The following is a 23,283-nucleotide window of genomic DNA, read 5'->3' as shown; positions in this document are numbered from 1 at the left end:
CGGTAATTATGGCCAAAAGCTTCATTTCCGGGATTGATTTCGGGTCTCTGGCTTTGGATACAGAAGGTACCAGCTCTAGGGCAACATTTTCAAGACATCTATGTGCAGGTGACAAGTCCAAGGTTCATTGTCATAGAAGGAGTTCATAGTGACACTTTAGCATGCTCCAGAGTGGAAGGCAGAGTTGCGGTGAACTTCGGCAGCTCATCTCTTAGAAGATCTTGATGGAATCTATGACTGAGCTGTGCACTTCTTCCATTAGTGTTCTGCCAAGGCACATAAACCGGTGACAATGACCACTCTAAAGCACAGACACTTCCATATAAGCAGTCTTAGAGCACATTTCCTCAGCGTGCACACTGGGGAAAATGCCTCGAAATGGTTAGTGGTCCCATCAAATGCCTTTTACCTGCCTGCAGTTCTTTAATTCTTCACCATCTCTTCACGTATTGTCAGGCAGAATAAACCTAGAGGTTTCCTTCTTGATTATGGTGAGCACTAGCTTAGAGGCATTAGCAAGTAGTCCTATGATCTTACTTGTTGCTCTTTACTCTCCATTTGCCTCTACTTTATCGTTCATGTATGTATTTTCTGCCAAGCACTTGGAGACAGAAAGTTGTGGTTTATGCTGCTTGTGAAGATGCCCACTTCACAAGGGGGAGACAGACAATGGCAGATATAACATGGAGCCATGGGGGTTCTGAGAAGGGATCTGGGGTGTCAGTGGCCATGACATGAGTAAGGACACTGGAAAGTTCCCAAGGAGGGATTACTCATATGGTCAATAGCAATTATCCAGAAAAATCAAGTAAGAACCATCTCTGGGGTAATGATCTGGGGGCAATGCATAATTCGGTGAGGTGACAACCAAGTGGGAACCAGGGAGGCAGGGTCTTCTACACAGGGGTAAAAAATGATCCTCATTTAATTTTGAAGTTGGTGAACAGCATTGGAAAGGTTTTTTTTTTCTTTTAAAGAAAACTGTGTAGTGATTAGAGCCATTTCTAGATGTTGGAATAAAAATAGCATACTATATCCCTGGTAATTCCGGAAGCCACCGTTTCAACTTTGTCAGCTTTCTAATCAAACTGCAAAAGACTTCCTTTATACTCTAATAGGTCCCTCTTTTTGTCATCAATTGCATAATTGAAGTATTTTTAGAGCTTTGGAAAATCAGGAACCACCTACTTATCTGATTTTAGTTTCTCTGCTCCGTGACATGAAACTTCTGCTCCAGTCAGACCTGTGCCCTCATCAAATATTCCAAGGCAGGAGGGAATGTAAGCGTTCACTGGGTATGTCTGTTTAGCACACAGGAAAAGACAAGGCATGAGAGTGGATGTGGACCCGACCCTCTACTGTGTACCAGGGATCTTATTAAATTCTTGGGGATGCTTTGATGGTCACACCAGGAATGTACTATTTCTGTTTATAAATCTCACAGTATGAGGATCTGAAGAGTGTCATTCCTGAAAAGTACAGGGGAGTTCCAATTCGTGTCAAGTTTCGAATCATACACACTCTTGAGTGTCAACCAGAGAGACAGCTATGTCCCACTGTAATTCTGCTCCTGAAAATATCTTCACATTAAGCATCCCTGGCCTGTTGATGATGGTTGTTCTTGTGCTACCTTGTATCCTCCATGGTCAAGAGCTAAAGGTCTAATGGTTTCTTAAAACCTTCAAGTGGGTTGTTTTCTTTGTAGCATTTTAATCTAGGAGGATAATTTTATTATGTTGGGTTTTGTGTTACATGATAAAGGTAGAGAATAGTTCCTCTTAATTTCATGAGCATTTCTTTGAGAAGAGTTCCAAGGCTTGCCCTGGGTTGAGTGGGAAACATAACGTAGGATGCAATGCCTTCAGTTAATGAGGAATACCATCCTTTAGCTTGGAGGGGAGAGGAACATCTTTGCTGACATGGATCAAAGAGATGGAGAGGGTTTGCTGTGCCACTGTGACTCTGTCAGGCAAATAAATCTGTAAGCCTAAATGCAACTGGAATACATGTACCAATCTGCAGAGTGAGGCCCTTGGGCTGACATTGTCCTTCTTTGGTTCATGGGGATAGATCCATAATGCCTGGTCCACAGCTCTCTCTCTCTCTCTCTCTCTCTCTCTCTCTCTCTCTCTCTCTTTCTTCCTCTCTTTTCACCCTCTGTCTTTCTGTGCATGCAGGCCCACATGACTGGGTAGTTTTATTCAGAATGGCTTAGGTATTAGCACTTTGCTATTCAACATCAGCTTGTCTGTTACTGCAATTTCCCCTATGTCCCTTTTATCTTTTCCACCCAAACTATCACAGATGATGCCATAGATCAGAGGAACTAGGCTGGTGGGCCCTATTGGGACTCAGCCTGTGGAAGCATTTCATTTGATCTATAGCCTACTAGATCACACAGCATTTCAAATAAATTTAATTACTTGTCAGCAGTATAATTCTGGCTTCTTTTAGCTGGAATCTTTTTTTTTTTTTTTTTTTTTTTTTTTGATTTTTCGAGACAGGGTTTCTCCGTAGCTTTTTGGTTCCTGTCTAGCTGGAATCTTTTTGACCTTTTGCTTTGAACCCTAAAACTGAGGTTTTTTTTCCCTGGCTCCTGCCTTGAAGACCTGAAACTCAGTTTTCATTTTCTGTTTATGGTTTTGGTGTATTTATTTATTTATTTAAGCTTTGGCAGATCCTGACCAATGGTGTCAAAATCTAAAGCTTGTAAATAGCAGGCATTAACATATGTAGCAGATGAGACTCAGAGCCCCAGGTTGGATGGCAGCTGCTTCTCAGCAGGCAGAGTGAGTTTATTGAGCCATGTTAGCAAGACCATAGCTGCAGATGTGGTCCTGGCCATGCCAACTATTAGGTTCTTCTGACTTTGGAAGCTAAGAGGACCATCTGCTGCCACATTTGTGCTTGGATTTCGCTGTTCAAGTTTGGTCAGTTGGTATAATGTGAGGGAAAATGATGTTAATGATGATCAGGCTTAAATCTGGGTGAGCATGAGAGACAGAAAGAGAGTAGCCACCGTGTGTGTATACTATGCTACATAATAAGTATCATGTCAGATAATTAATATACACAATTCACTTTATACATAAATATTTAATTCGGGCATTTGTTAAATCAAGTATATCACTAGCTATAAAAGCCTTTGGGACTGACAATATATTTAAGACTTATCCTGGGACAAATGTCTTTCCTTTCTAATGACTCCATGCCAAGATAGACTGTCTGTTGATAATTTATAACATTTCACAGAAAATAACATTTACTGAGTGCTCACTAAGAAGCAGGAGCTATGTCAAGTCATTTCCTATAGAGTAAAGCTATCTCACGTATTTTTTACACTCCTTTAAGGGGGACTTGTCATCTCCATTATCCTTTGTCTCTAGTCTGAGTCAAGTTAAGTGCCTTATCTAATGCCACAGAGCTGGTATAGGAAGATCAGGCTTAAACACTACCAAAGGGTACTCCTTAGTCCATGATCCTAACAGTGGCCCCCTACTGTCCCTTGAGTCTAGTATCTACTTTAATAAAGGTATGAGGATTTAATACATCAATGCAGTTAAAGCTAGTTCAGACTCTAAAAGGTATAACCTATATTTTTGTTTATTTACATTTTGCTTATAAGGTATTTGAAATCTATTGAGAAGATCAGACTTAAATTATTTCAAAGTAACAAAGCTACTAGTTTTAAGTGATAGATGAGAAGGCTGTTCAGTAGAAGGAGAAATCACAACTGACTGGAATCATCAGTTGCCTGGGGCACAGAAGACAAAGGGGCAGAGATAGTAGGCTGTGTGATTCGGTAGAAACCCCAGAACCTGCATTCTTTTGCAGTTTTTCTTAGGCATTTATTTGTTGTTTTTTTTTTTTGCCCTAAGAAGTGTCACATAATAATGAGATTAGCCCAAAATTTTTCTCTAAAAGCCATGGCATTCTGGAAGATAGAGACCAAAAGCTCATTTCATTATTCTCTATTCCACAAGGGCTAAACTGGGGTGGAGGATAAACTCTCTTTGTTTCTTAGAAGCTCCATGTGCAGAAATTAAGTAGAAACACTGTATTGAGATGTGTAGCTAGCTTTGCTCTGCCTAAGGTACCCTCATGACTGGCTTCTCCAACACCAATATTTTGTACCTCTTAATGCCTCAGAGAATGTTTTTAGTGGCCTCACTTTCTAATACCCACCAAAGACCTGGATCAACACAATGGAGCTCAGTGGTCAAATCACGTACATACCTGTAAATGAATTGATCTTAAAGATGAGTAGGTGAATTTACTGAAATTGTCTTATATGTGACCCCACAGATGATTAAAGATGCTTGACAATCAAGACAAAAGTAAGGCCAAGTGTTTGGTCCTCCTAGTGTTTGGCAGTATAAATAGTTCCTAGTACCTTCTGGGCATGCATTCCTTCATTCCTTCCAGTTTTCTTGTTGGAGGATTGAGGGTACAGAATTTACAACATATCTTATGTAAATCTGTCCACAAGAAGTTAAATATGGCCGAAGATGAGGTGGAAGGGGAGAGAAAACTACTTCTATGAGGGAGAGCTTTTGATGAGTTCTTAAGGGTCTGCCTTACAACCCAGTCATCATGAAAGAGTTTTAAATGTTAAAATTCAGCATGTGCAGGCAGACTCCCAACCCATGTAAGGGCATGAGGCAGTGGGGGCAAAATGCTTCATCACTTACTGGCAACAAAAGGATTCTAATTTGTCAACTGTAGGAATCAACATAGGTGGAAATGTGTGGGATGAACTGGATGAAGGTCCCAGGGAGAGGGTTATTTACATACCTTGGAAAAGAGAGAGAAAACTGCAGTTCAAGGGACCAGAAGAACAAAGATAGTCTTACTAATGTATGATCCATATAGAAGTTTTCAAGGAGATGCTAATAGGCAGGTATAAGAGCCTGCTTGAGAGGGATAGATTCTCATAGGTCCAAAGAGCTTTGGGTAACAAGATAAATTTTATATACTGTTGAGGGATTTCTGCTTTATGCTTATACATAACCTTATAAAGAACCTAAAAATAACCATTCCTGGAGCTCACCCTTGCCCTGGTGCAATAGGAGAGTTAGAGGGTCAAGTCCCGACTATGGCCCTCCTTGGCTTTATGACTTTGGTCTGGTAGCTATCTTTCTCAGCACCTTTCAATGATGTTGGTCCATTATCAATGTTTTTAGCTATTTATTGTAGATGATATATAACAGTGTGTACCAGTATTTTTCCAAGAGGCTGGCACATTGTAGGTCCTCCATAGGTGGTACCTACTATTATTAGATTGCTCTCACACTCAGAATTTGTCTATAGTCCTCCATATCATGATTACCAAGGAAAACAAATATATTTGTTCAAAGAGAATTTGTTTTAACCCCAAGCTTCTATTCTTAGTCCTTTCCCCAGCTGGTCTCCTAAACATGAATTACAAGCACAAACAATAGTCTTTACAAATCCATGGGTAGGATAGTTAAGATCAACTTGTCATTCTTATACTCTGCCTCTCAGGCTGTGTGACATCTTCCCCCATGGGGTATCATGTCTACTTTGTTTTTAATTGCTTCTTGCCAGGGCAGCTTGTCAACCAAGGCTGCTTTCTGTCACTTGATGCCACTTGTTTTGTCTAGCTCAGTTCATCAGTTGGGGCACTTGCTTCAGTGAGAGCCAGATTTTTAAGAGAACACTGTACCAATGTTAATTCACCTTGGGCAAAGGTCTAGCCGGGCTTCCTCTTTCATGCCCTAGTGCATATACCCTAGGCATCAGTATTTTTCTGCCAGGCTGCTGCATGGTTCTGCTTAGAGTATGTGTAGGAGGGAAAGAGACAATGACAACAGTAGAGCTAGACATTTGAGGGTCTCAGGACTGCAAGACAATTGCCCTCTTATCTGTTTCTTCTTAGTAGTAGCTATTCTACAAAATCTCACTTTGGAGCCACTTGTTTCCGGTAGAGTTTCAACATTGCCAGAGATCAACATGTAGCATTGCTTTTCCCTAGAATTTTGAGACAGTTGAGAAATTGCTGTGTTCTACTATGTATAGCATTTAATTTCTTTTTGCTCTTAACCTGGAATAGCGAAGTGATCATTGTAAAGGTGTGGATTGAGGAGATTAATAAAATTGCGATTTACAAAACTCAAGTCCAATGGCTCAAAGACCTCAGCATAAATCTAGCCACACTGAACCTCATAGAAGAGAAAGTGGGAAGTAACCATCAATGCATGGGCACAGGATACCACTTCCTAATATAACACCAGAAGTACAGACGCTGGGAGAAACAATAAATAAATGGGACCTCTTGAAATGGAGAAGCTTCTGTAAGACAAGGACACAGCCAATAAGACAAAATGGCAGTCAACTGAATGGGAAAAGACCTTCACCAACCTCACATTGGATAGAGGACTTATATCCAAAATATACAAAGAACTCAAGAAACTAGACATCAAAATACCAAATAATCCAATTAAAAATGGGATACAGATCTAGACAGAGAATTCTTAACAGAAGAATCTCAAATGGCTGAAAGACTCCTATGGAATTGCTCAATATTTTAGCCATCAGGGAAATGCAAATCAAAATGACTCTGAGATACCATTTTACACCAGTAAGAATAGCTAAATTAAAAAGAAAACTGATGATAGAATATGCTGAAGAGGAGATGGAGTAAGGGAAACACTTCACCATTGCTGCTGGGAATGCACACTTGTATAACCACTTTGGAAATCAGTATGGCAGTTTCTAAAAAAAAAATGGAAATCAATCTACCTCAAGCTCTAGCAATACCACTATTAGGCATATACCCAAAGGTGCTCGCTCTTATCATAGGGATATTTAATCAACTATGTTCACAGCAGCATTATTCATAACAGTCAGAACCTGGAAACAACCTAGATGCTCCTCAACCGAATAATGGGCAAAGAAAAGAAAATGTTGTACGTTTACACAATGGAGTACTACTCAGCAATTAAAAAAAAAATGACATCTTGAAATTTGCAGATGAAAGGAATGAACTAGGAAAAAAAAACATATTGAGTGAGATAACCCAGACCCAGAAAGACAAACATGGTATGTACTCACTCATAAGTGGATATTAGACATGGAGAAAAGCATAATCAGTCTATAGTTCATGACCACAGAGAAGCTAGGTAACAAGGAGAACCATAAGGGAGATGAATCCCCTGTGAAGAAGAAATAGACAAGATCTCCTAGGGAAAAATGGGAGCATGTGGGGGAGGGGAGGATGAGAAGGGAAGGGAAGGGGGAAGAGAACATGAGGGAAATGGGGTGGCTGAGATAGGGGAAGGACAGAGAGGGAGAGCAAGGAAAGATATATCTTGATTGAGGTAGCCATTATGGGGCTAGCCAGAAACCTGGCACAAGAGAAATTCCCAGGAATCCACAAGGATGAACTTGTAGTTGTTCTGAGCTAGTGGGAACTGACTCTGGATTGACAGTAGGGGAACTTACATAGTTCCAAACTAGTCCCTCTGAATGTGGGTGACAGTTGAGTGACTTGGGCAGCCTGTAGGACCACTGGCAGTGGGAACAGGGTTTATCTCTAGTGCTTGAACTGACTTTTTGGAGCCCATTCCCTTTGGAGGGATACCTTGCTCAGCCTAGATACAGGGAGGAGGCCCTTGGTCCTGCCTCAAAGTGATGTGTCAAACTCTCTGAGGAGTGGGTGGGTGTTGGTGAAATGGATGGAAAATAGGGGGAGTAGGAGTAGGGGAGGGAGACGGAATGGGATTGGTATGTAAAATGAGAAAAGATTGTTTTAAAAATAAATTTAAAAGAAAATAAAATTGAGATTCAGAAAGAATACTTACTGTCAGCAAAGGAAGATGTTGACTTTTTTTTCCACCTCTGAAGAAAGTCAACATACATAGACAAGCAATCTTGGGGTTGTAATAGAGAGCTTGCCTACTAAGAGACTTTGGCAGAAGTCTAGTTATCACTATCCACTTTCTGCCTCCGATTTTCCCGATCATGTCTTCAGTAATCTGCATTTGTTTATCCTTGTTAGTCCCGGGCCCAGCACTGTACTCTTCCCATAGAGGAGTTGGTTTTGATATTCATTTTTTTTTTACTGTTTTTATTGAGCTATACATTTTTCTCTGCTCCCTTCCTTCCCACCCCACTTCTACCCTGTTCCATGACTCCCACACTTTCAATTTACTCAGGAGATCTTGTCTTTTTCTACTTCCCATGTACATTTGATCCATGTATGTCTCTCTTAGGGTCCTCTTTGTTGTTCTCTGGGGTTGTGAATTGTAGGCTGGTTTTTCTTTGCTTTATATCTAAAAGCCACTTATGAGTGAGTACATAATATATTTGTCTTTCTGGGTCTGGGTTACCGCACTCAATATGTTTTTTTTTTCTATTTCCATCCATTTGCCAGCAAATTTCAAGATGTCATTATTTTTTTCTGCTGTGTAGTACTCCCTTTTGTAAATGTACCACAATTTCTTTATTTGTTCTTTAGTTGAGGGGCATTTTGGTTGGTTCCAGGTTCTAGCTATTAGAAATAATGCTACTATTAACATAGTTGAGCACATGTTCTTGTGGTATCAATGAGCATCCTTTGGGTATATACCCAAAAGTGATATTGCTAGGTTTGGGCATAGGTTGTTTTCTAATTGTCTGAGAAATTGCCATACTGATTTCCAAAGTGGCTGTACCAGTTTGTACTTCAACCAGCAATGGAAGAGTGTTCCCTTTACCCCACATCTTCTCCAGCATAAGCTGTCATCTGTAGTTTTGATCTTGGCCATTCTGACAGCTATAAGATGTAATCTTTGAGTTGTTTTGATTTGCATTTCTCTGAGAACTAAGGATGTTGAGCATTTCCTTAAGTGTCTTTCATCCATTTTAGATTTGTCTGTTGAGAGTTCTTTATTAGGTCTGTACTCCATTTTTTAAGTTGGATTTTTTGCTCTTTTGGTGTTTCTTGAGTTCTTTGTGTCTTTTGGAGACTGGGCCTTTGTCTCTTCACTTTTTGTTTTGGATCCCTGTAAGGAGAGCTGCTTGAGTTTTCTCTCTATTTTTTGTTCAGGGGGCCCAGCCTCCTCATTTTCCTTTGGATGAGCTATTGTTGCCCACCAATAGCTTCCATAAGGAGAAAAGTCAAAGGTATTGCATTCAGGCACAGAGCAAGGCAGAGCTTGATTCCCATTTGGAGATCATACAGGCTAGGGCATCACAGTGAGGATAAGAAAGGAGATACTCCCAGTCAAACCTGATTGTTCCTTTCATGTATTCATCTGAGTAGTTGAGGATCCTGCTGTGTCTTCTTTGTTCATGGTCAGTCTGGTGGAAGCTGATCATATATGACCTTCTATGACCTCAATAAGGAGCTGCCTGGGTGTAGATGGCAATACTAGAAAATATGTGTGCAGTGCTGCCTATGGAATCTGGAAGTGATGCTTGGATTCCGGGCCTGCTCTGCCTTCAGCAGCTGTATGCTGTATGTTCCGTGTCTATGAAATGAAGGAATGACTCCCAGTTTGCCAAATGGGTGGTGTCTGGGTGGGATGATAGATGATGACCCTTTACTAGAGATCCTGGTATTAGGTACTGGCAAGTGTTAAAAATCATTACTATTTCAGTGATACTGACTATAGATGGATCCATGGTCGAGATGACTTAACAGGCAAAGAATTTCCAATGCTTTGTCATAGTTGAGGATCCCACTGTACGTGTTTTAAGTCAACAGCTCTGCTTGATTCTTGCCTGGTGACAGGTTAGAGGAGGGAAACACCTTATAGCATGAAAATGACCCATCCAATTAATGCTTTCTCACTGAAGTCGAATGGATGGTGGGGTTGGTTTCGGCTCCGAAGCCTTGTTGCTTTACTAAAAGTATAAGTTAGACAGGAGTGTGTGAAAGATGATATAAGATTAATAGTAACCTCCACAACCACCCCCAAATAGCTGAGAGTTTTGTGCACTTCCTGTGTGCCATGCTGTCTCTAAGTGATTTACATCTCTTAATTATTTCTTCCTCACAAATCAGTCTTCTCTTCAACTCCCATCGATAGACAGGAAATAAGCAGACTCTGCCAGTGTTGCGTACCTTCTCCATCCTTTTTCTTCCATTCACCATGATCAGCATTCTTGTATGGAGGTGATGTCACTCAGAAATTGGAGCACAGTAACACAGCTCCACAGAGTTAAAGAAATACAACATAAAAGAATGCAACACATCTTTGCACTATTCAGCAAATGTTCCACAGCAGAAAAGAATGTAGCACATCTTAAACTAATATTCTACAACACTCTCCTCCTAACCAACACTCATAGCTCTCAATCATTTAAAAAAACTTCAGTGTGTTTACATTGTGTATGCATGTATGAATAAGACATGCTTATGCCATGACATGTGTAGAGATGAAAGAACAACCTTAAGTGTTAATCATTAACTCTACTTAGGTTGAGACTCAATCTCTTGTTGACGGATACATAAGCCAGGTTACCCAGTTCATGGAATTCAGGGGTTTCTTTTTTCTCTGTCTCCCATCCTGCTATAGAAGCCTCGGGATTAAAGGCACACACTAACACATCCAGTTTTAAGTGGCTTCTAGAATCCAAACTCAGGTCCTTACACTTGTGTGGCAAGCACTTTACCAATGATCTGTCTCTGCAGGCCCAGTCAATCATCCGTAAAGGCAGTATGTCCACATAGTTTTGAATAATCAGACAAAACATGGGGATATTGTGAAAATGTAAATCTCCCAGTTCTGAATATTAATCTCACAAATCCACCATTTTGAAAATTTCATAGTTCATAGTAATTTTCAAAGATAATTTATACTTATATAAACCTATGCATTTGTGACTCTCCATGGTCATAAAATGGTAAGGTAATTATCAGATCTAGATCTAGCTCCGCTTAACAAAATGACCTGGAAGGGCTCACATAAAAACCGGAGGCAATACATAATTTTAAAAGGCATCATTGTGTTCCATTATAGAGGGGTGTCGTCTATTATTGATGGTCATCAAGGTTTGTTGTGGCCTTTTACCAAGGATGTTTTAGTAAATGTGTTTGTATATTGCACCGGTACAGCACAGCGTCGCTGGAGTTTTTCTCAGAAACTCATATTGATAACGTTGTGACATCCAGAAGCAGGGTACCAGGAAGAAGAGAAAAGACAGACAGTGGCAGTGGAGAAGCTCATTCTGTGCTTGTATATGCCCAGACATCTCCTGGGGTGCTTTTTTTTGATGAGTCTTTTGCTTCATATGTTGTTTCAGACCATTATGTCCTGAAGATGCTTCAGACCCTTTTCCTGGCTGCCCAAGGAGTGATGGATTGATACTGTTTGCGAGATTGATTCACATGGCACTTTTGTTTGGCTTTTGACAGGTTGTTTATAAGAATAATGACATCCGTCTGGAGCTGTCTCGCTTGGCCCGGATCGGGGACACCAAGATGAAAATTTACGGGGAAGTTGTGTTCAAATGTGAGAATGTGGCCACGCTGGACCCCATCAACTTTGAGACCCCAGAGGCTTACATCAGCTTGCCCAAGTGGAACACCAAACGTATGGGCTCCATCTCCTTTGACTTTCGCACCACGGAGCCCAATGGCCTGATTCTCTTCACTCATGGGAAACCCCAAGAAAGGAAAGACGTCCGGAGCCAAAAGAACACAAAAGTTGACTTCTTTGCTGTGGAGCTTCTTGATGGCAACCTGTATTTGCTACTTGACATGGGCTCAGGCACCATCAAAGTGAAGGCCACTCAGAAGAAAGCCAATGATGGGGAATGGTACCATGTGGACATTCAGCGGGATGGCAGATCAGGTAAAAAAGGAATTAGGACTGGGAATGGATGAAAGCAGTAGCTTCCTTCCCCTCAGGGTTTTATATATTTATTATAATAATCACTTGCATGCTCAGCTGTCCCCTAGTATTCTCTCTAATGGCTGTTGGATTGGAAAATTATATTTACGGAGAAGATCCCTACCTTGTGGTTAGCTGGCATTCTTAGCTTCTCTATCATTCTGCCCAATGGTTTTAATGATAGTTCTAAGTCCCTAGCACCATGAGTGACTTTAGAAGTAGCATTTCTATTCCTATTACAGGGACTGTCACGGTGTGACAGCCTCCTACCCTTTCTTCTCCTCTCTCTTATCACCATGGAAACTGACTGTGACATCACAAACATTACATTGTGTGATTACTCTGTTGCAAGAGTGTATGCAATGATAGCCCTTCAGTAATTGGCAACAGTCATGTTGCTGGGAGGAATTATGACACGAAAGGAAACAGCAAATTGATTTTTCCTGAAGTCATGTTCAATTTAAAGCCTTCCTTTGGTGTGAAAGCCCACATTTCATTCTTCTGCTCAGACCTCACTAACTCCCCATTCCTCTTCCTAACCTTTTACATTTGGTTTAAATGACTTTGTTTGTTTCTGTGGCTGCAGATCAAACAAAGTAGCCTCAGGCAGTACACAGCTACTCTGGAAGAGTAACAAAAAGAGGTGGGGGTAGCCAGCAATAGAAAATCTGGGCTTTTGAATGCCTAAGCAGGCTGCCTATCTTTCTAAGGACCCTCTGGTGATGATGGTCATAGTCTATGTTATTAGTAAGGGTGTTTCCCCAAGAGGACTAGTACTGCATCTGAATTTCAGGCTCATCTCCTGATTCCGCATATACAAGACTGGCTTTAGTTTCATTTGCTGTAGTTGTATGGATTATTTCTGTAAACACACAAAAGTCTTCATCTGGGATTTTTTATGTCTATTTTTTTTTGTGACCAATATTACAAAACGAGAGGTCCACCCCCCAAAAAAGAAAAGCTAAGTAGAAATGGCTGAACTTCCATGGAATGGCAGATTTTGTGTGTAATTCCCCAGCCAGAAGGGTGGCAGAGATGAAGGACACTGCCCTCAGGAAGATCTGGATGGGTCTGGGTAGGATGCAGTCAGTGGTAGTTTGTGGCCTTGGATGTTTTACTGACCAGTAGTAGGTTTCTCTATTGATTGTCTGAAATCTGGTCCCAATCAAGAGGCTCCAAATTAAATGTGCTTGTTGAGCAAGAATGAATGGTTTGTGATTTTTTTTTATTTAAAAAAGAAAAACACAAAAAATTAATTTCTCTAGTGGCTAAATTTCTCCATGTCTTTCTTAAGTTTATCAATGAAATGTCAGCTGGGGCAGGACTAAACCCCTGTCTCAGAATTGTCTATAAAACACTGCTGGTGATTAATGCAATGTGTGTAGTTATGCTATGGCTGAAGAGTTTTATGTGGGATTAACTATGACCTTGCTATGACTTAGCAGTGATCCATTGCTGTTCCATGAAGGCCAGTGCACAGAAAGATACCATATGTTTATTTTTGGTTATTCCCAATACTAATTGTTTTCTCTAGTTTTGTCCTTTTAGGGTTACTGTTGCTGTGATGAAACAGCATGACAATGGCAACTTGGGGAGGAAAGGATTTATTTTTCTCACAGTTCCATATTAGTGAGGACAGGAACTCAAACAGGGCAGGAACCTGGAGGCAGAAGCCCTGGCAGAGACCATGGAGGGGTATAAACAGAGATTGCTTTTTGGTTTCTCAGCCACCCAGACCTGAATAATCACACAGAAGCTATATTAATTACAACACTGTTTGACCAATAGCTTAGGCGTGTTCCTAGCTAGCTCTTCCATCTTAAATGAATCCATTTCTATTAATCTGTGTATCGCCATGAGGCTGTGGCCTGCCGGTAAGATTCCGGCTTCTTTCTTCTTCAGCAGCTACATGGCATCTCTTTGACTCCACCTACTCTCTCTATATATCCCTGTTGAGATTTTTCTACCTGGCTTTACTCTGCTAAGTCATTGACACAGCTTTATTTATCAACCAATAAAAGCAACACATATACAGAAGGCTATTCCACATCAGAGAGGTGCTATTTACTGGCATATTCCTCATGATATGTTCAATGTGATTTTTTTTTATAGAACTCAGGATCACATGCTCAGGGATGTCACCATCCACAATGGGTGGGGTCCTCCCCTATCAACCACTAATTAAGAACAGGTTTACTTACAGCCTGATTTTAGGGAGGCATATTTTGAATTGAGGTTCCCTCCTCTCAGATGACTCTAGCTTATGTCAAGTTGACATAAAACTAGTTAGTTAAATAGTATAGCTATGGTGGTTTGCATTTTTAGAACTACCAGGGGACCCATCTTCCGCAAATAAATTTGGATTTTAAGAGCCTTAAATTTCATATGTGGAAGCTATGGCATTAGTCAGTTTCTTGAAGTACTGACGATTTTGATCAAAGCCTATACAATTTACTAAGTAAACAATAATTAGTTCATAAAAGCAATATAACATTACATTTCAATATGATCTATTAAACTTCATTTCTTTGTGAGGATATTTTTCTGGCATCTTTTTTTTTAGTTAGCTATCTGTCTCTTTTAAAAAAGGTATTTGTAAAACAAGCATGTCCAAATGTGCCTTCTTCCTCAAGCATTTAGAAGAATAACAGGCCTGATAGATGACCCAGAAAACATTTTAGAATAACTCCTCAGTGGAGACAGTGAGTCTTAAAACCTATTAAGTGCATTTAAAATGTGTTCGGCCATATATTACGAGCATAGGCTTTCTATGGTATATAATCCAAGCCCTAAATTTCAAATAGTTTCTCATACTGTCTATACTCGGCAAACTGACTGCATGTCTCTTGTCTCACTTACTTTTCCGTTGATAATATAAATCACCCTGACTAAAGTGACTTAAGGGAGAAAGGAATTTTTGGTTTACTATTCTGAGGGTTACAGTCAATCATGGCAGGGAAGACATGACATTACATGAAGTAGATGTGGTGACAGGAACAAGAGACTGGCCTTTCACATTGCATTCACACTCAGAAAGCAGAGAGTGGACGGGAAGTTAGACCAATCTATCAAGTCTCAAGGCCTGCCTCCAGCAACTACCTGCTTCTTCCAGAGAGAATATAACTCCTACAGGTTCTACAACCTTCCAAACAAAGGATCAACTGGGGACTAAGTGCTCAAACACAGGAGCACATAGGGGATATTTCCCATTCAAACCATATTACCCTGTCAATTGATGATCACATTAGCCCTGTTTGAAGAGCTAAAGAAAGTTGTATAAGATGCTAAGATACACAAATCTCAACTTCTTCCTTGTTTGAAATAGCAATTTTGTTAATTCTTTGAATATTTTATACGTGTATACAATGCATTTTAATTTTATCCATGTCCCTACCATCTCCCTCTAGCTTCCTGAGGACTCACCAGTCTATCTCTCTGATAACTCTTATTATTCTATTATTAATCATTATTATTACTAAATATGTGATAGTTTCCCCAGTCATATTAGTGCTGACCATGTGTGCATGGGTCTGGGACCATCCACTGGAGCATGGGAAATCTCAACCATAAAGAAACTTGATTCTCCAGTCTTCAGCAGCCATCAGCCAATTGCTTCTCAGGCAGGGGAGGAGCCTTGAAAGCTCTCTCAGCCAACCATGCTCGAATTTTAATGACTCCTACATCACAAAATTGTTTTGAGGGAGCAGTCTAAAAAATGCACTTAAATGGCAGCGGGGTTCAGTGGCAGAGTAAAATGCTTCACCTGTGAATCTCCAGATCCAACACAAAATCAGTCAATAAATTTTTTTTAAATACATTAAATGAGGGAGTAGGTGAGATGGTTCAGTATTGTTAATAGCATTTATGACTTTTGCTGAGGACCCCAGGTTTGAGTCCCAGCATCCACAGGGTAGCTTACATTTATCCATTAGGTCCAAGGGATCTGATGCTCTCCTTCTGATCTCTGGAGATATTAGGCATGCATGTAGATGCATATAGATGAATTTAAAATACTTGTACATAGAAAATAAAACATATTAAAATACATAAAATGCTTAAAATCATCACCAGGATATTATTTTTTGTTATGTGGGTTTTTTGAAATACTAAGAACTAACATAGCATATTTCTCTAGGAGACAACTTCTAAAGAGAGTTAAGGAAAGATTGCCCATTCGGTCTATCCCAATTCCACCCCAGGCCCCTTTATGTTCTTTCCATTCCGCTATCCTGTTATAATTTGGAGCACATAGCATATTTGTGATCTCTTTTGATCTGCTTCAGTCCTTAGCTTGCAATGCTTACTGTCTGAGGGAACGGGTAGAAGAGCCAGAGCAGAGGCCGACTAATGGATGGCACAGCCCACTTCTCTCAGCACCTACAAAGCGGATCAAGAATAAAACTTAAAAAACAAAAACAAAAACAAAAAAAACCTGGCAGGATGCTCAGATACCACCATGCTTATAGCTCCTAATTTTTCAGTTCAGGAAACAGAGCTGTAAGGTATTGAGCGGCCAGCACAGGGTGGAAGTACATGGAATACAGGTGTACTTTTGTTTTCCCAGGCCAGTCACTAGGTTGCAGCTTCTAGAATCTCATTTGACAGAACCCCTTATCTGACCCTCCTGGGACTTAACCTATGTCTCTTGATCTGATCTTTTCTCACCACTTCTTGCCTCTTGGTTTGTGAGCAAACTTCTTCACGTCATCAGGTCATCATCATCATCATAGCCGTGTGTGTATGTGCGCGCGCACTCGTGCGTGTACTACGGAGTGTGTATGGATGTCAGAGGACAATTTTTGTGGAGTTGATTCTTTCCTTCCACCTTCTCCTGGATTCCAGGGATCAGACTAAGGTTGGCAGGTTTGATCCATAGAAACTTTTCCCCAGTGAATGACCTCACAGTCCCTTCAGGGTTTTGTAAGTACCACTCTCTGTGGCAGGCATACTCTTTCCCTTGAATTTTGCAGGGCTGGATCCTTTTCAACTTTCTGGCTTAATTGTTCTTCATGTAGTGATGCCTCCACTTACTATATATTTTAAAGTAGATCCTATGAGCTAATCTCATGCCATTCATTTGGCTATTTTTATACCCCCTGCTATTAGCTACATTACCTGCTCATTTTATGCCTCTGGGCTCTGCAAAATCAGCCCTGTAGGAGGAAGACTATGCCTGAGAAGCCTAGCACTGTCCCTGAAACTATTACCAGAGAAAGAAAATTGTTCACTGTGTATTTAATAATGCATGAAGAAATGCATTCTATCCAAGTGTTGCGGCTCACACTTGGAATTTCAGCACTCAGGAAGCGGAGGCAGGAGGATGGCTGTAAGTTCAAACCCAGTTTAGTTTTCATAGCAAGTACCAGGCCAGGTTGGGCTACATAGTGAGTCTCTGTCTAAAATCAAAATAAACACACCAGCCAAAAGCAAGAATAACAAAAACACCGTTAAAGGCAGTGCCCACAATTTTGATTGACAGAGTGGGCAATCAATTCCTAGTCTACAGGATATTCATGGATAGAACAGGAAAGAGAATGCCTCCTCCTTTGGGGGAATTGTGGACCCTTGAAGAGGCTATAGGCATCACAAAGTACCTCCTGCCCCAGGCTTTGTTGCAAGCACTTTATGCATATGCATTTCTTTGATCATCACAGCCGCCTGTTAGTTGAGGGCAATTATTTATCCCTTTGGGAAATGAAAGGAGGAGTCTCCTCTTCAAGACTGTAAAGCTGGTAGTTGGCTGAGCTGGGATTTAAACTTTTCTTGCCCTGTTGCATATCTTATCTCTCGGTGAATATGGATGGAGAGAAGAGATGGACTGGAAATAATCACTTGGTTTCTTTCTGAGTCATCCTATGGCCCAGGTTATCCTAGCTTCCGGATGGTCCTTCCCGCCAGCTTACAGTCATATTTCTGATTGCAGTGCTGTCTTCCGCAAGGCAATGCCCATTTCTCCACACACCTGCAGAGCTGCTTTCCTTTAAGCAGCTCCAGAAGCTCACCTGAGGTGCAAGAAGGACTTTAACTCACTCTGCGCCTGTCTCCCACTCCAGGTACCATATCTGTGAACAGCAGGCGCACGCCGTTCACCGCCAGTGGTGAGAGTGAAATCTTGGACCTGGAGGGCGATATGTATCTGGGCGGGCTGCCAGAGAACCGAGCTGGCCTTATTCTCCCCACGGAACTCTGGACTGCCATGCTCAACTATGGCTATGTGGGCTGCATCCGTGACCTGTTCATTGACGGGCGCAGCAAGAACATCCGGCAGCTGGCGGAAATGCAGAATGCGGCAGGCGTCAAGTCTTCCTGTTCACGAATGAGCGCCAAGCAGTGTGACAGCTACCCCTGCAAGAACAACGCGGTGTGCAAGGACGGCTGGAACCGCTTCATTTGCGACTGCACTGGCACTGGCTACTGGGGAAGAACCTGTGAAAGAGGTGAGTGGCCGCTCCCGGTCTGAGCGGAGTAATACCTGGTCTAAGTAAGCGGAAGTGATACAAGGCCTAAGGATATCTTTGCTCACCCTGTGATTTTCTGCTTAGAAACAACGGTGCTGGGTTCTGTGGTTTCCCATCTCATCCTTTCTAGTTGTGAATGGTTAAATTTGTTTGGTCACTTAGATGGTAGAAAGGGGAGCTTTATAATAAATATCGCCATGGTCAAAATACACTTTAAATATCTTCTATGGATAGTGAACGTTCTAGAAGTACCCAACCTTTTTTCCCCCTTTAGTGCTTGAATTTTTGCTTCCTTAGTGGTTGGTGCAGGATGACTCCTGGGTCCCAAAAGCATAATATTGAACAAAATGAGTCTATCTCTGTCTTCATGGACCTGCCTGTCTCTTGGGATTAAATTACTTACCAACCTGGTGAGTTTTATAGAAGGCTGAATGATGTCATCATGAACATGATCTCTGGCGTCAGCTGGGGTGATAATTTGGGCTGTCACATTGTCATATGAACTTCACCGAAACAATATCTATTGGTACTTGATTTACTCACTAGTAAAAGATAGGCAACCAGGAACAAACCTCATCAGATGCTGCTTATGATAATGGGTGCCTGAAATATGGAGAGCATTTAGTACGTCTTAGTGACTGATCTATAGTTATTAGTATCGACATCATCAAACAGAAGGTACCGAGGAGCAAGAGACCCAGCATACCACAGGGGTTCAGACAGTATTTCTGCAAAGAAGCAGGATGGAAGAGATGATTTGAAAATGAGTGGGCATTTGACAAAAAAGTGGCAGGAAAGAGTGTGTTCTAAACCAGAGGACAGATGTAAAACAGGGCAGAGGGGGAAATATGTTGAATGCTTTGTTTTCTTCTAAACAAAGTCATAATGGAGTAGTGTACGAAAGGTTGGTGCAGAGGTGAAAACTGAGCCTACAGAACAGGCGGAGTGCATGAATTTCCTCTCCATGCACAGCATAAACGTTTTACATTTCCACTCATCTTACAGTTCGGGCCAAAAAAATGGAAGATGTGGAAGTTAACAAAAGAGACAACACCAAGACAAGGAGATTCTTGTTTGAAAGTCGTGTCCAGGTGGCAGCTTGCTCTATTTTATAGAGGAGGCACACAAAATCAGGCTGGCTATGGATTGTAAAGGAAAGGTTATTTTACACAACTATTAAGTTGTTTTGAGGTCCTCAGTTCTACAGCTTTGAGGCTAGGCTGTACAATCTGTAATAGATGTACTTCCTATTCCCGGGGAGTTTATCATTCACTTGACTAAGGAGTGAAGGTCGTTACAAAAGAAGCAGAAGACAGCCACATGTATTCTGTTAGAGGCCAGAGGAGGAAGATGGGGAGAGGAAAAGAATGCCTGGAAGACATATCTGCATGGGTTTCATTGCTGAAGATCACCAGAAATCAAGCTCTTGGGCTGAAACTGTGATGATCGGAGAGACACTGGGCAGGGCTGGAGTGGTGCTGAGGAGTTGCTTTCAAAGAGTGCTTCTTGTGAGCTCCACAGTGTTACTTCAAGAGAAAACAAACCTTCCTGGGCTCCCCTGATTCTCTGTTCCTTTCCGTTAATGATGCTGATACTAATAACCAGTTATAAAGCAATCACTAATATGTACTAAATGCTCTCCTGTTTCAGAAACCCATTTTTCATAATAACTGCATATCTTTCTTACAATCTTACCAAAACAAGACACAGGACATTTGGGTGAAGGGGAAAAAGATAACTTTCTTGTAGCTTTGGGATTTAAATTTAAATTCAAATCCATTGCATTTTCAAAGCAGCAACAACCATAATATGAGCTCAGATGAGGAGGCAGCCATCTGGAATAGAAATAGGCCACATGGGGTTGCTAAGTCTGTCAAGTGGCTGGACTCTTTCCAAATGCCTTTGTAGGGTAGCCTACCCTGGTGCTGGTTTGGAACGATGGAAAGGGCATTTGACCTCTGGGATGTAAGAGACTGAGTTGATGTAAGCCAACGTGTTGAGGTGTCTATAAAACCAATGTAAGAACATAAGGTTACCTCAAACATCTCCCTTCTTCCTTTTGTAACTCACAGGTCTTATGGTGTAGAGGCAGGAAGCAGTGAATGTAGCCAGCTGTGCAAGGTGTTTATGAGCTCACCTATTCCAAGGGCAAATCAGTGGGAGATGGTCCAAAATTGGCCAAGTACAGTGAAAGTCACCACATCTTTTACATTGTCACTTTTGACTAGTCATTAAAAGGCAGCTGATTGGGGATATATGAGGGACAATTATTCTTGGTACAGTGCAGCCAAGAGCCATCCATTCTGGCCAAATGAGAGGCAGCTTAGCAAATTTAAGACATTTGATCTATACATCGCTCAAGTCCCAGACGGTTCAACTGATTGTTTTGTTCCCCCACTAATTGTTTTTTGCCCCTGTATTGTTCCTAACACCATGTTCAGAATGACTCATTGGAGTGGAAAAATGATAGGACTGCACTGTTAGTGAATATAATAGAGCTTTCCAATGACATTGTTTCTCCCTCATTGAAACTGATTCCTCAGTGGAGACTTTTGAGTACGTTTTCTTTGATTTTTATACATTTTTTTAAAGCCTTTAACCTTCTAGACACTGTGACCAATAAAAACAATAAACAGGTATCTGGACACAACTCATACTTTGGATCAGGGGAGTATTGTGTGGTCATCTGAAAGAAAAGAAGCAAAGGGTAATGACTGACACGTTTAGTATGTGGTAAATGTTATTAGCACTGTGGGCGGGACATTGTAGAGCCGATAGGTGGAGTGGCCACTTTCATATGGAGAAACTAGTGGTGGGAAGAAGGAGGTCCAAAGGTTCTTGGATTTTCTCATTCTTCTTTCTAACAACATTGTGGTACTTTTTACTTCTGATCTTCAGAATCTGTAGGCATTTCTGATGAGTAATAGCGAAGGAAGAGTGTTTCACAATTTCTTTGGACAGGACCATGTGCCCCTTTGGGTTAAGGATTCCCCATGGATCACAATACCAGCCTGATCACAGATAACTCTTTGCTAATTATTTCTCTGATTTTTTTTCCCCAGAAGCTGCAATCTTAAGCCTAAAATTAATCATTTATATTAACTATTGTAAAATGAAGAAAATTTCCAAGAAAGTGTGCTTCACTGAGCCTAAAACAACTGTGTGATGGCTCACTTATATCAGTTATCTCACAATGGGAATGGTGATGTTAGGAACCAATGTGTATAGAATTGAGAAAATAAGAGTGTAGTGATGAAAACTTCAATTCAGGGTTGGGCATGGTTCAGGTATGACACTAGGTGAAAATTACTAGCCATCTAACTAATATTGGTTTAATGGCCAACTCTACAGGAAAGTTGTCCTCCCCAAATAACAGAATATAAGGCAAGGGAACTAGTAAATATGTAAGGGTGGAGAGAGACTAAGCTAATTTTCTTGGGTAGCTCTCTTCCTAGTTAAATCAGACCATCTTTGTTTCTGACCTTTACGAGACAGTTCTTTCTGCAGAGAGAAGAAACTCTAAATACTGACTTTGGAATATTAAGCTGGTATGGAATTTAGCATTTTTTTTTCAGGATGACTTGCCACTATTTTAAAAAGATATAGACAGAGATGTCCATCATTATTATTTTTAGCCGTTTGGATGTTCTATTCATTGTAAGGTAGGAAGCATCTCTGCAACCTAAAAGTAAAAGCTTTAGTTACTACTTAATTGCAATCAGTTACATTGAAAACTGGGAAGACAACCTGTTCTTCTATGAAGTCCTATGATATCTTTTTAAGTGTTGATTCAGTGTGTGAGAGAGAGAGAGACAGAGACAGAGACACACAGAGAGAGAGGGACAGAGTGCTAGCGCATGGAGGTCAGAGGACATCTTGTGGGAATTGGTTTTCTCTTTCCGTGTGGTTTCTGGGTAGTAAACTTTAGTCATCAGTGCTTTTACCACCCAGGGAGCCATTTTGCTGGTCCCCATAATGTCTTTTTTTTATTTTTATTTATTTTTTTAATTAATTTATTTTTATTGAAAATTTCCCTTCCCTCCTCCCACTTCCCTCCCCTCCTCCACTCTCCCTCTCCCTCCCTCTCCAGTCCAAGGAGCAGTCAGGGTTCCCTACCCTATAGGAAGTCCAAGATCCTCCCTGTTTCCCCCAGGTTCAGGAAGGTGAACATCCAAACAGACTGGGTTCCATAATGTCTTATAGTGGATAGAAAATACCCTTGAATCTGTCTTATTTTTGTCCTGGAATTTTCCTTTATTGGAAAGCTATGAATTCTTGACCTTCTTTACCATAAGGCAGTCTGCTTTCCAATGTGGCTAACTTGTTAGTTCAGTTGATAAGTATTCTAATAAGGCAAGTCAGAGAACTCCATTCCATAGTAGACCATCAAGCTAAATCTGAGTCCGTTGCACATCCTATGCTCATCTTTAAAAAGCTTTGTATAGATATAGGTGGCATTTATTTGGGGGAAAAGTTCACACTTATGTTAAGAAAAATAAGCTATGGTACAGTGTTGAGAGGAAAATGAGCTCATGTTTCAAGGGAAAAGTTTTAGAGTCAGAGAGGCCTGGAGTCCTGTGTTGATTCTGTTACTAAATAGCAAGATGACATAGAGGGCCTTGGTCCACATCTCGGTTCTTTACCTAGGAGATGAGAATACTAGACTTCCTGACTAAAGATTTTTCTTTCCCCTGAAATCTCCAGAACTAGCCATGACATCAAAGAAGTGGAGCCTCACAGGATGACTATGTGGAAAACTGTCAATCAAATGATGACTTTAGAGAGGGAAGCAGAGCATTTCTAGGGACCCCAGTAACCGTGATTGAGCTCCTCTAACCTCTGGGTTCTAAGATTTCTGATTCAGAGTTTGCCTTTTGCAAAAACGAGAACCAACCTCTTTCAGATTGCTGTTTTTGCTTTTTTTTTTTCCCTACAATGATCTGCTAGTTACCTGGAATAGCTGGAATAGAATAGGCCAGATCACA

At 41.0% G+C, this 23,283-nt stretch overlaps 1 protein-coding gene across 28 annotated transcripts in view; it reads left to right on the top strand.

Moving 5' to 3' along the window:
- Nrxn3 (neurexin 3) overlaps positions 1-23,283 on the top strand; it is a 1,564,636-nt gene that overhangs the window by 512,602 nt on the left and 1,028,751 nt on the right. For all 28 annotated transcript variants that reach the window (XR_005974847.1, XM_041658568.1, XM_041658546.1 and 25 more), the window contains 2 exons: positions 11,363-11,801; positions 17,894-18,277. Coding sequence is in view for 27 of the 28 variants with exons in the window: in XM_041658568.1 (XP_041514502.1) it covers positions 11,363-11,801; positions 17,894-18,277 (823 nt within the window). In the remaining variant the exon portion in view is untranslated. The remainder of the gene's footprint in view (positions 1-11,362; positions 11,802-17,893; positions 18,278-23,283) is intronic.

This window comes from Microtus oregoni, unplaced genomic scaffold (assembly GCF_018167655.1).
Source record: "Microtus oregoni isolate MIOR12 unplaced genomic scaffold, Mior012 000009F_ref0000495, whole genome shotgun sequence".
In the NCBI taxonomy this organism is placed as follows: Eukaryota; Metazoa; Chordata; class Mammalia; order Rodentia; family Cricetidae; genus Microtus; species Microtus oregoni.
Note: the sequence above shows the minus strand (reverse complement) of the source record. Positions and strands in the feature narration are given on the sequence as shown.